Source organism: Sus scrofa, chromosome 4 (assembly GCF_000003025.6).
Source record: "Sus scrofa isolate TJ Tabasco breed Duroc chromosome 4, Sscrofa11.1, whole genome shotgun sequence".
Classification (NCBI taxonomy): Eukaryota; Metazoa; Chordata; class Mammalia; order Artiodactyla; family Suidae; genus Sus; species Sus scrofa.
The window spans coordinates 25,139,046-25,157,709 of NC_010446.5; the positions used below are offsets into that span (position 1 = coordinate 25,139,046).

The 18,664-nt window shown below is 30.7% G+C and overlaps 1 protein-coding gene across 6 annotated transcripts in view; it reads left to right on the plus strand.

The window, feature by feature from the left end:
* The window catches only part of CSMD3 (CUB and Sushi multiple domains 3), a 1,223,593-nt gene that overhangs the window by 491,182 nt on the left and 713,747 nt on the right, over positions 1–18,664 (plus strand). For 4 of the 6 annotated variants that reach the window (XM_021090582.1, XM_021090584.1, XM_021090585.1 and 1 more), the window contains 2 exons: positions 11,387–11,464; positions 18,334–18,421. In XM_021090582.1, coding sequence (XP_020946241.1) covers positions 11,387–11,464; positions 18,334–18,421 — 166 coding nt within the window. The remainder of the gene's footprint in view (positions 1–11,386; positions 11,465–18,333; positions 18,422–18,664) is intronic. The other 2 variants (XM_021090583.1, XM_021090586.1) reach the window with 1 other exon arrangement.

Here is an 18,664-nt window from a genome sequence, read left to right on the forward strand (position 1 = left end):
TGCTTAAATTTTTCTATTATTAGCTTTGCATTAAAAAGAATAAATTAGGATAGGGTACACTAATCCAATCTATTTGTGGTTTGCCAGGATATACACTGGGGACTCCTGAAGATATATGGCATGTGCTGTTCATAGTCAGGTGCTGGTGTAGATGCTATGATTGAAATTTCAAAGTCAAAGAATGAATATATTTTACTAGTATATTATTATTATTTTGAGTTATCTACTCAGGCCTTCTATATTTTTCCATCTAGAAAGGAGGGAAATAATATCATTTTGAATGGGTAATTTGTGGTTTAGACAAGATAGTAGTAGATAGAGTGCCTATGCTTTAGACACACAGACAATAAATGATATACTGCCTCCTTCTGGAGGCTTTACAAGAAGAAAATATGCTGTAGCTACATAAAAATTTTTTTGAGGTAAGATATGTGAATAAATTAATAAAACAGTTAACAGAGTTTTAAATGTCTTGATTGATTAGTCTAATAGTCTAATGCAATATTGAAAAACTTACGGAAACAACTGATATACACTGTTCATATTTATCTTATGTATAAGTTATTAATAAAATAATACTAGTTCATCTCAGGTTTCTATTAGCCCCACTGATTTTTTTCTTGCCAGTTTTACCCTTAATTCAGTTACTCTGCAATCTCAGTACAGCCAACTCCCTTAACTTCATTTTTATCTCCTCTAACTTGTGAATCTTCTTGCTTCTTGAGGAAATAATTGCTAGAAAAGATCATAGATGCATGATCTTGATTTCAAAACATTCCCTAGAAAACAAGTAAGCAATCAGTGGTAGAATAATGCACAGTAGTCATCCCTATTTCTACTTAGGTATTATCTTTTTAAGAGTCATTATAGACAAATTAGGAGATGATGCTTAATATATCTGAAAAATAAAATTTCTAATAATTTCCATGTGCCAGTGGTGTATCCATTAGAGTTCATTAGGAAACAGTTCAACGTGAGCTAATTCAAGGAAGATTTACTTACAAAGGATTATTTCTAAATGAGCTGATGTGATGATGCAGCTATGTTAGTAGCATCTAGGCTGGCACAACTCCCAACCCACTGGGATGAAGGGAGGCAGAGATATTGGACAAAGAGATATGTACATCAGTTTGGCATGAAAGGACTGGTAAGCTTCAGTTAGGGGCCCAAGTCAACTCCAGCCAACATAATGGGAGGAACCTTACAGAACAGATCTTACCTTACTTTCCTCCCCACCACCCTCCTCCTGCTAGAATTCTCCCAAAGATCAGGGAGTCTTTTGATAGAGTCTAGAGCACCTCAAACTTAAATGTTCAAAAGAATCACATAATGGTCTTGTTAAATCATAATTTCTAATTCAGTAAGTCAGATGGGGTTTGATAACTTACTTTTCTAACAAGCTCTTAGGTGATGCCTGTGCTGCTAGTATAATGCCACAGTTTGTATGGTAGGATATAGCCTATTTGGATCAACCTTTGCACAAAGAACAAGGAGGAGAATAGCTCTGCATAAAATGTCGACAATACAGAACATAGATGGGTTATGATGAGATTGCTTTGTTGTTTTCAACAGCCATGAATCTAGCAGCATAACTTCGTAGCAAATATTGTGAGTCGATCTATGCCTTTTTAAAACAGAATCCAGTTAGTGATAACAAGCCTTCTAGTGAAGAACTTGGATAAAATACAGTAATCTAAGAAGGATGAGGGAATATTGTTCTTTATTAAATTAATAACATTTTATGGATTTTTTAAAATTATTCATTGTACAAATGAAGTTTTTAGTGGAAGAATATATTCCGCTTTCTCAGTCTTAATGATGTTGATTAACTGTGGTCATTATTATTCAAAGAGTTTCTTCTCACCCAGTTAGTCTCATATTAGAAGGCATTATATTGTAGATAAGTGATCTTTGACAATAAATATAAAACAGATATGATATGTAAAATTATTTTATTTATCTTGAACTAGAAAAAATTATAAACCTACAGTATATTTTTGTTCTTGAGGTCATTTGAGAGGTTATGCCTAATAATCTTCATACTCTCTAAGTCTTTAATGTGAAAATCAGGACCATTCTAAGCCTACTAGAAAAAAAGAGAAAAGTTTAATGTTATTCTTTTTCATGTTACACTTTATATAAAATTTTCTTTGGTAAAATTAATTCATGAAAATAGAATAGAAATTATAAACAAAATAAGCAGAAAATAATTAGTATTCCAAGAATATGCTATATCAAAACACAAAACTATGTAGAAAAATTCAATTGAGTGGACCCTAATATTTAACTATTGGACTAAAGGTTAATAAAAAAATTAAGAGTCTCCATTGTGGCTCAGCGATAACAAATCTGACTAGTAACCATGAGGATGTGGCTTGGATCTCATGTTGCTGTGGCTGTGGCATAGGCTGGCAGCTGTAGCTCCAATTTAGCCCCTAGCCTGGGAACTTCCATATGCCATAAATGAGGCTATAAAAAGCTTAAAAAATTAGTTCATTTGAAACTGTCAGCTTCAAGATGAGGAAACAATTTCAAGATAAGGATTAAAACTTAATTTTCACAGTGTTTTTACAGTATTGTGAACTACGCCAGTGGTAACTCTTCCCATATAGTGACTTTTATTATGCCAATTATAAAAATCCCTAGAAAGAGTATAAAAATCCCACATTTTTCTTATAATCCTGACATTTTGCTGCACACAATTACTATCAGACCTGTTATACCAAGCATTGTGTGTGCATCTGCTGGTATCTAGATCAATGTTTTGGATTTCTGATGTTGTTCCATTTCTGGAAGGGAAGAAAGCCTATATGCACATTTTAGAGTCTGTATACAATAATTAGCACCTACTGTCTTTTAGATAAAAAAACATAATAATTAAATCTAGAAGACCTGTGAGCATTAACAAATTGATTTTATAAAATGTGATGTCTCCTTTTTCACACTCACAACTCTGTTCAGTTTTCCAAGTAAAAATTGTAGATATGTTTCTTAGTCTGAAGTAGTTGAAAAATAAGCCTAGGGTCTAGGCTGATCTTGTTACAACTTTGAGCCCTTATATATATAGCCTTAGAATCTTACTTTGAAAAAGTGAAAATGGGCCTATTAAAAGAATACTTTAAAATATGCTGAATAACTACACATATGTTCATAAAAACTAATGTAGTTATATATTTAAAGATGTTTGTAGGGTGTTCCTATTGTGGTGAAGCAGAAATGAATCCGACTAGTATCCATGAAGATGAGAATTTGATTCCTGGCCTTGCTCAGTGGGTCAGGGATCTGTCGTAGCCATGAGCTGTGATGTAGCTTGCAGACATGGCTCAGATCCCGCATTGCTGTAGCAGTGGTGTAGGCCTGCAGCTGTAGCTCAGATTCGACCCCTAGTCTGGGAAGTTCCATACGCCGTGGGTGTGAACCTAAAAAGCAAAACAAAACAAACAAAAAAATTAAAAAAAAGAAAAAGTTGTTTCTATACATTTTATACTAAATTTACTACTTTGGCCAAAGAATTTGGAGAGGTTTCTAACTTTATATAAAAAATAAAATTTGGGACTTCCCATTATGGCTCAGAGGTAATGAACCCAACTAGCAACCATGAGGATGGGATGTGGGTTCGATCCCTGGTCTCGCTCAGTGGGTTAAGGATCCGGTGATGCATTGAGCTGTGGCATAGGTCGCAGAAGTAGCTGGGATCGAGCATTGCTGTGGTTGTGTTGTAGGCTGGAAGCTACAACTCTGATTTGACTCCTAGGCTGAGAACTCCCATATGCCGTGGTTGTGGCCCTAAAAAAGTAAATAAATAAATAGGTAAATAGGTAAAATTTAAATTAGAATCTAAGGAATGTTTATAATTTAATTTATGTCTCATCCCTACACAGTGAAAAAGACATAAAACATTGAAAAATTTTAATATATTGCTTCCCCAATGGAATGGCATCTGAAACTCACTAGATCTGAAAATTATAACTAATAGTAATAATAAAAAAACTAGCATGTACGGAACTTTTGCCATGTCCTTATTCTTGTAACTTATTATAGAATTTGAGTATATGCTACAATATATTGCAAATTTTCTTTCAGCTAGAAAAAAAGGGTATAAAAATTTTTTATTTACACATTCAATATTCAGGAATAAGTGCTAGCCACAAACTAGCATGATAACATAAACTAAGTTTAGGACTTAAAAAAATATTGGAGTATCTAAACCATATTGTTTTTTACTAGTGGTTTTTAAAAGACAGAAAACATTAGATTTTAATTAATTATAAAATTGAATATATATCATTTCTTACTGAATTTAATTGGTCTAATTCCTTCATTTTATATAAAAGGATATTTTGGGAGTTCCCTTCGTGGCTCAAACTTATCTGACTAGGAACCATGAGGTTGCGCGTTCGATCCCTGGCCTCTATCAGTGGGTTAAGGAACCGGCACTGCCCTGAGCTATGGTGTAGGTCGTAGACGTGGCTTGGATCCTGTGTTGTTGTGGCTGTGGCTCCAACTGGACTCCTAGCCTGGGAACCTCCATATGCTGCGGCCCTTAAAAAAAAGAAAATAAATAAATAAATGAATAAATTGAAGTATATTTTGGTCTTGCATATACCTATGTCTCTACAAATAAACTTTTCAGTTTTTTTGAATATATTTCATTCTACCACTCATTTTCTTATCAAATGGAAGCGGGTATTATTTATCTTCTTTTATTTTAACATATTATGAAATGAAGTATTTTCCACAAATATTCATGAACCACTTAATAACATGCTGCTGAATTTTCCATTATATCTTTTTACTGTATAATCCAAAAACAAGATTTACTTGCAACATACCTCTAAATATTTTCTAAAGTTACGCCATGGAAACGTTTAAAAAGCAGATTTATTTTCCCAGAAATTTGTATCCAGTGTTAAATTTTATACGAAAGGTGATAAAACAGACAGCCTAGGAGTACTTTACTGGCATTAGTGCATCTTCTTAATCTTTCTTCACTTAAGGATAATATGGAAGGAGTGACCAATTAGCAGCCTTCATGCTAAATATGTTCTGAAGAAGTGCTCTGCCAATACAGGATGTAGGAAAAAAAGTGATAAATTGTAGTATTTTTAAGCCTGTAACATGGAGCCACCATTTACTTTCAAACAAAATTTATCCTTTGAGCATAGTTACTTTTATAATCACGAGACACATTTTAATCATTGAGATAGAATTGAGATTTCTGATTAATTTTTCTTTCTTCCTTTGTTCTAAGTTCTACACCTAAATACTTAAGGGTAAATGACTGAATCTCTTAAGAATGTATAGAGAAGTTTAAACAACTTGTTTATTGTCTATGGAACTAGAATACAGGTGTCCCAATTCCTAGTCTAGTTAGAAATGTCATGAATAATTTGTTATGTTTTAACATTATCTTTTTATGTATATATATAATGATTTTTTTTCATTATAGCTAGTTTACAGTGTTCCGTCAATTTTCTACTGTACAGCATGGTGACCTAGTTACACATACATGTATAGGTTCTTTTTTCTCACATCATTATGCTCCATCATAAGTGACTAGACACAGTTCTCATTAACATTATCTTGAATTTTAATAAAATTCCTAGCAAATGATTTATTTTATTTCCTAGTATTCATGTAAATAAATCTACTGTCAGTAGTGAAATGTGCCATATTCTCAAAATGGAACACACATACCTACACACACTTTAGCTTCCATAACAAAACAAAATTTATGAAATTTAATTAGTGTAATTTATTTATTAAATATGAAGATAACATCATACTTAATTTTAAAATGTATGAATTGTATATCTAGGTAGCATGATACCAGAAACAGTTTTAAAGAAGAGAAAGGAATTGTATATTTTAAAAGTTAAGATGAAGCCAAAAAAACCCAAAAAATCATGATACAAATAACTTTCTCAAAAGAAATAATTTTCCTTTTCAGAAGTTATTATATTCTTTTAATTGCAGATATAAGGCAACCTCTGCCACTTGCAATATGTTATTGTGAAAATAAATACTACAGATTTGGAAGATTGAGATAATAAACACAATATTGCATTTGTTTTATTTTTATTATTGTGTTTGAATAGAATTTAAGTAGAAAATGAAAGGAATTTTATATGTTCTAATAACATTTAATAAATAATGCCAGTGTTTTTCTATGAATCCCACACAAATCTGAAGCAATTTTTTTCCAATAAAAAATGTTCTGCCCATTAATATTAAATATGTCTATTTCTTCTCTTTCAAAGATAGATGTTCTGAAAGGTTACAAATTATCACTATATATGCTAGAATTGAAATAGAATAGAAAATTATTGGTGTGTGACTTTTGAGATAATATGGTGAAGATTCTACCATAATTTTCAAATAAGGAACTTGAAACCAGGTAATGTTTTTATGAAGTTTTAGAAGCTCAATGATAGAAAGACCACTTAAAGTTCATCGTTTCTAAAACCTCCAACTGGTGGTTGAATTCCTTTTATTATATTTGTATAATGTGGTCAGTTTCTTAATATTAAAAACTGGAACAGCACTTTGTTCTTACTTACAAAGATTCTCTAACAGAAAAATAAAATCACTTGGAATGGATTTGCAATGAGATCCTTCTGAGTAGCATTGAGGACTATGTCTAGATACTTATATTGTAACAGAACAAAGGGTGGAAAAAAAATGTATACATGTAAGTGTATCTTGGCCCCCATGCTGTACAGTGGAAAAATAAATAAATAAATTTAAAAAATATATATATATAAATAACAAAAAATAAAGTCATATACCACCTGTTTCACAGAAAAAGTGTTGACATTTGAAACAAAATATACCACTTTATATATATATATGCATATATGATTAATATTTATAATAAGACATTGTGATCTAAATATTTTCAAATATATGACTTTAGCTGATTAACGTGGAAGTTAGATGAGATTAAGAAACATCAAGAGTTCCTGTTATGGTCCAAGCAGAAATGAATCTGACTAGCATCCATGAGGACGCGGGTTCGATCCCTGGCTTTGCTCAGTGTGTTAAGGATCTGGCCTTGCCATGGGCTGTGCTGTAGGTAGCAGATGCGGCTCGGATCCCGTGTTGCTGTGGCTGTGGTGCTGGCTGGCAGCTACAGCTCCGCTTTAACCCCTAGCCTGGGAACCTCCATATGCTGCGGGTGCGGTCCTAAAAAGACAAAAAACAAAACAAAACAAAAAAACCTTCATCAATTTTTTGGTACATTTTAAAGCGCATTTTAGAATTTAAATTCATATTGAAAATAACAACGATAATTATCTGGAAAATACTACAGTGATAATCCTCTATAGTGATTTAAAACTGCTTGCATGAGGATTACAGAGACAAAATGGTTTTTCTAGTGTCTGGTGCTTATAACTAAACAAAGATGGATTTGATTGTTGGCCTAATATACTATTTTCTGCCAGGCCTTTCCCATATTATAACATCTCTATTATGCTAAAAAATGCATGAATCAAACCAAAAAAAGTAATAAACAAAAATTAACAAATTGTTTAGCATATGAAAAGTGAAAAACAGAAAACAAAGAAAATGAATCTTTGCACATATGTCTACATGTCTTGTATTTAATAAAATGTATTGAAAAATTTTCAGAACATACACAGTTGTTATGTATTTAAAATTAGCTTTACACATGAAAGTGCTTCATTTTGGACATTAATTCTTTTATCACTATCTCCCTTCCTAATTCATGAATAATAATGGAAATCAGCCATGAACCAGATTTTACAATATTGCATATATTCATTCGATCACACTCTTAACAACAAAGACCACTTGTATGAAATAATATTGCTGCTTTTGAGAAACCCACAATGGAGTGGAAGGAATTTACATGAAAAACATACAGTCCTTTAACATTTAAAAAATGTATATAAAACACCACAACATATTTTAATATCTCTGTGATAAATTTGATATGCTTATAACCAAAATACACTTTTTAAATAGGTTAATTTTATAAGTTAAATGTGATCACTAGAAGCACTCATTGCTTGATGTTATATCAGTATTTAATACATATACCTTGTAGTAGATAATAAATATATGTTTTACAGCATGTTCTTGAGATTTAACATTTCACTGATACATGATTTAGTGCATTGTCTTGCAATTGGTACTTGCAGTATATGTCCTTTCAGTTTATTAATAAAAATATATGAAATATGCTCTTTATTGAAATTATAAAAAGATCTGAAGTATGTGTTTTTACTGTTCAACATAAGTTAAAGGTTTTTGTGAACCTAAATGTTATGTTATTTTTCCATTCACTTTTTTATCTTCTAAAATGGATATTCTCCTGGGTGTCCATCTTCCATATCTGTATTGCAATTATTTATAATTTTTTACCTCCAAAAAAACATAGTTTTATTCTTTAATTTACATTGACAAGTAGATGCTTTAAAAAAATCAGTTAGGTCCCTTTAAAATCAGGAAACTATTTAAAACTTCTTGGTTGGAGATGACCCTCTTAACTAGGTCTTGTCCATGACCTCCCTCAACCAAATACTCAAGTTTAGATATAAGCACATTATACAAAGATACAGATTCTACACACACACACACACACACACACACACACACTTTGTAGTTTTCTAAATCCTTTATTTCTAGTAACTGAGCTCTTTGACCTACTGGACTTTTCTTCATTTTTCTCCTTTGGGTTTATAATCTTGTCACTTATTTTTCTTTATCCTTTAAGAATTCCACATTTATATTAAAACCACTGTGAAGTTTTGTGACCCTTTTCTAACACATAAAGTCAAATCTTACAATGCAGTGAAAAGTAGAGGTAGAATTCCTACTTATAATTCGTGTTGGGATTCAGAGAATCTAGAATTATGCCTCATACAAAATGCAAATTTTGTTAAAAATAATTTTCAGAGAACAGGAAAATTCACACATTGCAAAACTAAATTTAGAGCAACCAAATACTCCAATAGGACTAAACTTAAGCTTACCCTAGGGTTTAGGGTGTGGAAGAGAATTACAATAAAAAAACATATTTGAGAGAGATGTAGTCATTCTTTCACTATAAATAAAGGTCCTCAGATAAAGAATCTCAACACTGTTAAGCATCTGAGCAATCATCTAGTCCTTGCTTCTTGCTTTAAGACAAGAGACTAAGGTAAAAAGGAAAATTTTTGTCCAAAATCAACCACTGCAATTGCTAAGAATTAGATCTCTTCAATCCTACTCCAATGATAATTTTCTCCTTTTTTATATGTGGTATATACATATAGATAATTCATACCTATATATTTCAATAAGCCATCAGACTCTGTCTCAACTTTGCCACTTTTTTAAGGTAATTAAAAGAAAAAAAATCACCTTAAAAATGTTTCAAAACCAATAAAATATCCTTAATATGAACTAATTGGGTAAAATGGTAAGAATTAGTGAAATGATCATTTTAAGCTAAGGAAAATCAATTTTACTGTTTTCAAATTCATGGAATGAACAAAATCTAATTTTCTAAATTTTTCAGGCTATCATTTCTACCTATAAATGTCATAAAAAGCAAGATGTTAAAAATTCTAAATAACTGAGAAATCTAAATTTATCCCTTGCATTCTTGTTCATGCTGGGTTTATGTATTTATTTTTGTTTTAATTTACTATTATTATTATTATTTGCCTTTTAGAGCTGCACCTGTGGCATATGAAGTTTCCCAGGCTAGGGGTATAATTAGAGCTACAGCTGATGACCTATGCCACAGTCATAGCAACACAAGATTGAGCCGCATCTGTGACCTACACCACAGCTCATGGCAATGCTGGATCCTTAACCCATTGAGCAAGGCCAGGGATCGAACCTGCAACCTCATGGTTCCTAGTCAGATACGTATCTGCTGCGCCTCAACGGAAACTCCAATGCTGGGTTTTTTAAAAGAAGGTAATTTTTATTTAAATATCCCATTTGTGGCTTTGTAGGTTAAAAACCAACATAGTGTCCATGAGGATGCAGGCTCAATCCCTGGCCTCACTCAGTGAGTTGACTGATCTTGCCACAAGCTGCAGCATAGGTTGCAGATGCAGCTAGGATCCCGAGTTGCTATGGCTGTGGCATAGGCTGGCAGCAGCAGCTTAGATTCGACCCCTAGCCTTGGGAACTTCCATATGCCACATATGCAGCCTTAAAAAGAAAAAAAAAATAGAAAAAAAAATCTCATGTCATTAGATCAGTTTATATAACATTTTTTAATTAGTAGAATTTTAATTAAAAAGATTTTCCTAGCCACACCCACCTCATATGGAATTTCCCAGGCCAGGGATTGAATGAATCCAAGCTGAGTTGCAACCTATACCACAGCTGTGGCAATGCCAGATCCTTTAACTCACTGTGCCAGGCCAGGGGTTGAACCTGGGTCTAGTAGCAACCCAAGAAACTGCAGAGACAACACTGGATCCTTAATCCTCTGCAATAGAGCAGGAACTCCAGATAGATTTTCTTTATTTCAGCTGATGTTATTAAAAACTTAGTATTCTAAACTATACTTTATCACCTTAAAATTTATATAGAAACTGTAGTTAAAATAATTTATACTTAAAAGGGAATAATACTTCTTTTTCTTCATTCAAAATACTTCAAAAATGTTCTTAAAATATTCCAAGTTACTTAATTGAGTTTATATGTTTTTATAAGGCAAATTCAGTCATATATACTTTAATATAGCACACATTGAAATAAACCAGTCCCTTATGATACTGATTTTAAGTATCATAATATAAAGAAATAGAAGCAAGATATTTTATATGAAATCCAAAAAATTGTAATTCACTTGCATAAAATTTGTATAGTATGGACTGAATATTGATTGTAGTTCAAAAGCACTGTTTTTGAAAGGAAACAATTACTAAAAAGGAATTTTAAGTTTTTCCAATTATGTAATTTTCTTAAATGTGTCCTAATATTTCAATTAGGCTAAACTACATTAAAAATACATTATTTTAAAAACCAAGTTTATTAAATTCTTCCCACTTTTATAATGCCTCAGTATTTTTATTTTTAAAATTTAATTCCACAAAATTTGAAGAATTGAGATGATTTATGATAAAGAGTTAATGTTTTGCTCTTCTATTAAAAACTTGGATAGTATTAAAAAGTATATTTATATATGCAAGATTCTCTACTTAAAACTCTTAAAATCCTATACTGCCTGTTACTTTTACTACTTAGTGATCATATTGTTATTTTTTCTCTTTATTTTCTTCTGGGAGCCCTATTTCAGGATTAAGAAAGCAGTTTCTTTAACTTGCATAATTCCATGCTAACAAAATTTGTTAACTTGAATTTCATTTCAAAATTGTGTATCCTGATACATGTTTTTGTTTGTTTTCTTAACTAGTGAAAAAGGCCATAGATTTTAAATCTAGAGGATTTAAATTGTTTCCAGGGAAAGACAACAGCAACAAGTTTTCTATCTGTGAGTGTACTCCTTTTTTGTTACTTTCTTTAGTGCAAGAGTGAAGTTTGTGCTGTCTGTGTTGTTTGTATGTGTTTTATAAAAATGTTTGTGTATTTACCAAATTAACGCATTAATATTGATATAACATGCATGATTATTATTCTTTTTTTCTAATATTTAAATGAACTTGGATTGTTGGATTGATGTGGTAAGCTCTGGAGCTCAGGTTGTTTCAAAATACAAAAAAAAACCATGGAAAAAACTCTTGATCTAGATTGATTATAACATTCTATTTTTGTAATTCTAGTATGTGAGAAAAAATATGTGAAAATCCTCAAATTGATAGTTTATTGTAGGATTTTTTATTGAACATAAATTTCAGCATAATTATTTTTAAGGGAAATTTTCTTTTAATGGCAATTTTCATTTAAGGAAAAATATATTTTAATTTGGTTGTTATACAAACAATTTTAAGTTAGTAGTCTTTTGTAAATGAATTAAATAGCCAGTTAATTTTTGTTTTCTTTTGAAAATCTCACAAAATGGACTGAAATACACATATTTATGTGCTGCCCCAATACACAATATTGCTTAGTATTCAGGTGTTTATAGACTAGTTAAAGTTCATCCATGAAGCCAGATAGAGAATCATTGAATTAGTATATTTGTTGTTATAATGCCCAGAAAGAAACACAGAATAAAATTTAGGAGAATTACACATTTTTAGTATAAATTAAAAGCAGTTGGTAGAAATTTCCTGTCTTACTTTTCATACAGATTTGTTTTGAAAGAAGCCATTCATGTCACAACATATGATTTCTAAAATTATTTATTGATAATAAATTAGTTATTGTATATAACATGTTTTTCTATTTTAGCAAACATATTTTATCATTGTTTATTTTTATTCAATTCTAAATAATTATACTTATATCAGACAAGGATTTTACCCATATATTTATTCATTTGTGTATGTAACAGTAAATGACACAAATTGAGCTGTTATATCAGTTATCAAGAAGCAAACTTGGACCCTGTATGCTATCAAATATTTTAAAGTGTTCTAATTTTAAATTGTGATTTTTACATTTTGTTAGATTTGGGAATAAAAAACCCAAAATAACAGATTTCAGTATGTAATTACCAAATTGTGTTACCTGTTTAGAAAACATTAAACAATTTCATTTCCAGGTATTTATCTGTATAATTATGATTTATTGCTTTTGAGGGGTTTAAAACTTATTTTCTAAATTGATTCTGTTTTTGGAGAAAAATAGTCTGTAGTATTTTCCTACGTATTAATTGTTTGGTACATTTCAGAGAGAAATATTTTTTCCTATAATAGAAAATATAAACAGAAAAAAGTTGTTAGTAGTTCCCTGGTGTCCTATTGGCTAAGTATTCAGCATTGTCACTGCTGTGGCTTGAGTTTGATCCCTGGCGCAGGGAACTTAGCCTGGCCAAAAATTTTAAAAAGTTGGTAGGAGTTCCCGTCGTGGCGCAGTGGTTAATGAATCCAACTAGGAACCATGAGGTTGCGGGTTCGATCCCTACCCTTGCTCAGTGGGTTAAGGATCCGGCGTTGCTGTGAGCTGTGGTGTAGGTTGCAGATGCAGCTCGGATCCTGCGTTTCTGTGGCTGTGGTGTAGGCTGGCAACTACAGCTCCGATTGGACCCCTAGCCTGGGAATCTCCATATGCCACAGGAGCAGCCCAAGAAATGGCAAAAAAAAAAAAAAAAAAAAAGTTGTTAGATGAAATTATTCTAACACATCAAATTTTATCATGACAATGAAATAAAAATTAAATGTTTGCAGACTTAAATAATTAGGTGTGCTACTATTTTTTCTAATATTTCATCTGGCTATATATTTATTTTTGAAATCAATGAAGAATTATAAGCTATTGCTCTTTCCTCATTTTGCCCACACAAATGTTATTTTACATGCTTCATGCTTCAAACTTTCGAATGTCCTGGGAAAATCAGGTTATTTATATTATAGTATCTAAGATTTATCAAAGCATTAAGGCATATGCAAATCTATATCATTAGTAATCATATTACAGTATATGGAAATATGTCATAGTAACATACTATACACCTTAACCTTACACGATGTTACAAGTCCAATTAATTCAATAAAAAAGGTGTAGGTAACTTTGTATACTTAGTATATTGCCTAAGTTTGTATGCATATATATATATATATGTATATATATATATATATATATATATGGTTCATTATTTTCATTGTTCTTGTACAGTAGTTATGAGGGTGAACAAGAAAGGGAATTTAGTCATAACAGTATATCTGGTGCAACATAAACCCTGATTAAATGTAAATACATTTTAAAGAATATTTACTTTTAAATTGTCAGAAGCAAAGTTAATGAGATAAAACAAAAAAATTAATCATAAAGCAAAAAAGTTAATTTATGTCGTAATTTTAAAATAAATTTTGCCCTTACTCATCACACCTTGTGTAGATAAAAAATACTCTTAAGCTCTTTATTTTATTTTTGAGCATGACTAATTTGATTTCAATAAAAACAATATATATCAGTTTTCATAGTCACAAAATGGCAAACCAACATCATATTTTAAATTTTATTTTTCTACAATTTTTTCTCAAATGTTTAATAACTAGTTTCAAATGTACATTCCCTATGGTTGTTTATAAGGGAGGTTATACTGCTTTAATTTTTTTTTTGTTATGGAAATATCTGATATCAAGTAAGCATTCGGGTCCTCTCTTTGAATCATTTATTTAACACAGGGCTAAATAAATCTGAAAGGATACAATTTTTATCTGACACTCAACTTTCAAAAAAAAAAGCACTTGTGTTTTTTGAAGGAATAATCGATTCTATCACTGGAACTTCCAAAAGTAAGCATAATTATGGAGGACACTAACTACACACTTTTCAAAAGCATTTCTTTCCACAGTATCACCTTTAAAGTTTAACTAAGAAATGCATTAATAAGAGATTCAGGCAGCAGAAGTAGTATTCATGGGAAGAATTTGGTTGTTTAAATGGCTCATTTAGATGTTTCCCCCAACTTAATATGTGAACTCTGCATAGTCTCTATTCATCCTTTGTTGTTCATCAAAGAGAGTAGGTTTGCAAATAAAGGGGGAAATACTTTAAAAAATGAAAAATAAAAGTATGATTTTATGTTTTAAAATGTTGAATTTAGTGAACTTAATCTTGCCATTTTTTCTACTAGGCTTTTCTGGAATATTAAGGTAAAATTATAAAGAAACTGTGAGCTTTCTATAATGCATTTTTTAAATATTTCATCTTCTTCAAGTCCATTTTTTCATTCATTCTTATCATACATTTCATTCTACAATATTTTTGAACTGCTTTTCCATGGCGGCACCATGCTAGACTAAGAAAGTAAGAGTGAATAAAATATAGTCTCAGTTGGCAGGGTTCTAGCATCTTATAGGGAATCTAAATGAGTTAAAAGGCAACTCTTTTTAGAATATAAAATTAGCGTAAAATAACTTTCTGTCAAAATCCATGATTTTGGAGTTCAGTATAAAGGCCAAAGCATTATACTTTACAAGGTGGAATAAAATTTTTAAATCTAATCTTATATTAAAAAACATGTAAGAAAGGCAGCAATGACACCAGTTGGATGAGGTAATATGGAGATGACTTTTAGTCAGAATCTACTTATTTTTATCTCTAGAGTAGATTATGTGCTATATAAAAACTGAAACTTCAGAAAATTTTCCTATAATAACAATATTATATTTTGATGTGGACTAATTATATAATATCTAAATATCAGAAAAATAAGAGATTTTAACCCTTTGTTTCTTATTTTTTGTTTTAAATATTTTAAGTAAAGAATGTTAAATACAAATGTCATGCAGAAGCTTTTCTGTTTTCATTAAACTTTAAATTGGGAACTTTTGTCACATATTGCAAAATGTCCGAAGACAGTGGTTTAAAGGACACTTTCAAATAGGCAAAAGTAATTTGACAATTAAATTTTAAAAACTAGGATTAATTTAGTGAATGTGGTGACAATTATAAACAGACTGTGCATTTTAAGATAAAATATATGGAAAAGTTTTTGGATTTTGATTATGGACCTGATTTTGCCTTCCTGGAAAGAATTTCTTGAATCAGTCTGCCAAGGTTTAAACCTAAACTAAGGGCCTAGTGCAGAAAGTAGAAATATGACTTTGGAAACATTGTAACCTCTCTCTGCTCAGTTTCCTCACCTGTAGGAAATGTATAATAATAGTAGCTACCCTTAGATTGATGTTAAGATTAAATGAGTTGATACATGTAAAGGGTGTGGATAAGTTTCTGATACAAAACAATATGCAAATATTATCTACTGTTAAAATTCATATTAACCTAGGCAATTATGATGATAAAATTGAAAAAAATGAATTTTTCTTATTTTAATTTTCTAATGTATTCAGAGATCACTTCTCTATTTACCAACAATCTGTATTATAAATTTAATATGGTAATGTAGGTAAGTCTAGGTCATGCCCCTTTTTTTCTTGTCTCTCTTATATGTTAAAAAGAGTCCCATTTTAATAATATATACTATGATATTTTCAAAAGCCAGTTAAAAATAGGAGAGTGCTTCCCATAGAAAAATAGTCTACTCATTGAAAACAGTGTACAACACATTGTTTTTAGTTAATGAAAAGGCATTAACCCCTATCTAGGCATTGTGGGTACCTTAAAATAATTATAAATTCTTACCTTATTTTTATCAAGTGTATCATATATTTTTACATATGGCTAAAGACATGAAACTACTAACTTGAACTATGACAATAATATAAGAATTAAACATAAAATTGTTCATGTTAAATAAAAAGAGGGATTAGAAAATGTGGGAAAAAATAAGAGATTGTGCTTTGCAAAAAGTGGGACTTGAGCTGAGCCTTAAGAATTACATAGGTTTTTGATAGCTAAAGAGAAATAAAGGGAAAAGATTGAGGCCTAGAGAAAACACAAAGCATGGAAGAAGCATGGCTAACTACTGATGGTTTAGAAGGATGGAGAATCCAGTGAACTTGAGTTATGGATGTGTCTTGGTGGCTAGTGGAAAATCAAATGATATACTTAGAAATCTAGAACCATAGGACATTTGAAGAGTAATGAAAACTGTGTTTGAGAAGATTTATTTCTCCTCTAGTACTCAAGAAGAATTGGCATAGAATGATAATAGAGAAACAGAATCATCAGTGATTAAGCTGGATTGGAGCATACACATGAAATGACTGAGAATTTTGGTTGGATGATCTAGTAGGTCATTGGAGGGTTAGGAAGGAACTTGGGAGAAAAAAAAATGACAAAATCATAGATTGGAGGTTCTTAGCAAAGAGGTAAATTTTCAAGCCATGAGGGAAATATAAAATATGAAGAACTCTAGGTGAGCACTTTGAATGTGCCCTCTGTATGTGATATCAGCCAAAGTAAGAGTGGCCAAAACAAAACGTAATAAACAACAACAACAACAACAAAAAAAAAAACAGAATAATAGCAAGTCAGCAGATGAAAAGCAAAAATATTACATACTTCATATGGATTGCTAAATATGTAATAAAGTTGGCAGTAATAAGGATATTATTGAAGGTATTTAAGGAATTGATTTTTATAGAATTTCATATTTAGTTGAAAAATATGACAGCTTTACCAGAGCTTTGCCTATTGGGTTATCATCTGATAGTTATCTTAATATCTGATAAATCAATTTGAGCAAGTAGAAAATCTGAACCAAAGGATGCAGGGTTCCAGTGATTCTCAACATTGACTCTACATTAGAAGCACCTTGAGTGCTGATAAAAAATAGAAACAAAACAACCACAACAAGAACTGAATCACGGGGCCCCCAAAGTAATTGCATTAGAATATCTAGACATAAAAGTAGGCATCTTTATTCTTTAAAAAGAGCTCTACAGAGGATTCTAATGCATAGTATAGGATGAAAACTATTTCCAGGTTTAGATTTTTTTTTTTCCTCTTTGGAATCTCTACTCAGTTCCTATTCTTTTCTTTAAAAAAGCAGATAAGTTGATGGAGCACAAAATAGAAATTAATCTCTAACTCACTATAACATTGAATTCATGAAACAATATCACTCAGATATTTCAAAATTTATCTGGTTTTATAATTTTCCCATTAAAAATATATCTTTGGTAATTATTTACTTGCTATGATCACATTCACTGAAAATATAATAAATCTTTTGTTAATTGGGTGTTCTGAAGAAACTGCTGAAAATGTGTACGATGGCTGAATAAAACATAGTCATATAAATTGCTAAAGAGTAAAGGCCCTTAATATGGTTTACAGCGTTATGTCATAATTCAGTGGCATTCTTGATAATTTTCACTATAGTTTTACTTTGGCATTGGCAGACTAAATTCTTTGTTATATACCTAATAAGAAGTGCTGAGACCCTTAAACTTTTTCCATAGGGTCTTATTTTTCTACTCCAACTTTAAAAATATCAGATACCCAAAGGACACTGTTGTAACTGCTAGTAACTTTTTTACTGCCAATAATTAGTGGAAACCCTGGCACTGATACCCTGGGAGTGAATATCCAGAGATTTCATAATTTGCTAGTAATTAAAAATAAAGTGTTAACTGCTAATGTGTTAATATTCAGAATAGTATGTCATCGAATTATGAACATGAAACTTATTTTCCTATATATCCATAAATAAAAAATGTTTGTTATTGGGTTATAAAATTATATTTTAATTTTCTATGTATAAAATAGTGATTACAATAACAAAATACAAGAATATATTTTATGTAAAATTTAAATGAATATCATCCTTGATTTTCTAACCATATATGTTTTGATTCTTTTCTTTTCTTTTTTCTATTGTTGCAGTAAATGAAGGAGGTATTAAGACAGCTTCCAATTTATGCCCAGATCCAGGAGAACCAGAAAATGGGAAGAGAGTTGGATCAGATTTTAGGTAATATTTCAAATTGTTTATTTCATTATTTATTTTGTTAAATTTTATTTTAATTTAAATTTTAATGTAACTAATAATTCAGAGATGAAGACCTGGTGACTTAAAAGTGTGGCAGCTAGACTTCACTGATGTGTTACCATTAATAATATTTCATTATTTTAAAGTGACTAAATATATAATATATCAACTATATTAGGGAACATTTTGAAATTTAAATGTTTAATTTCTTGCCGTGTAATTGAA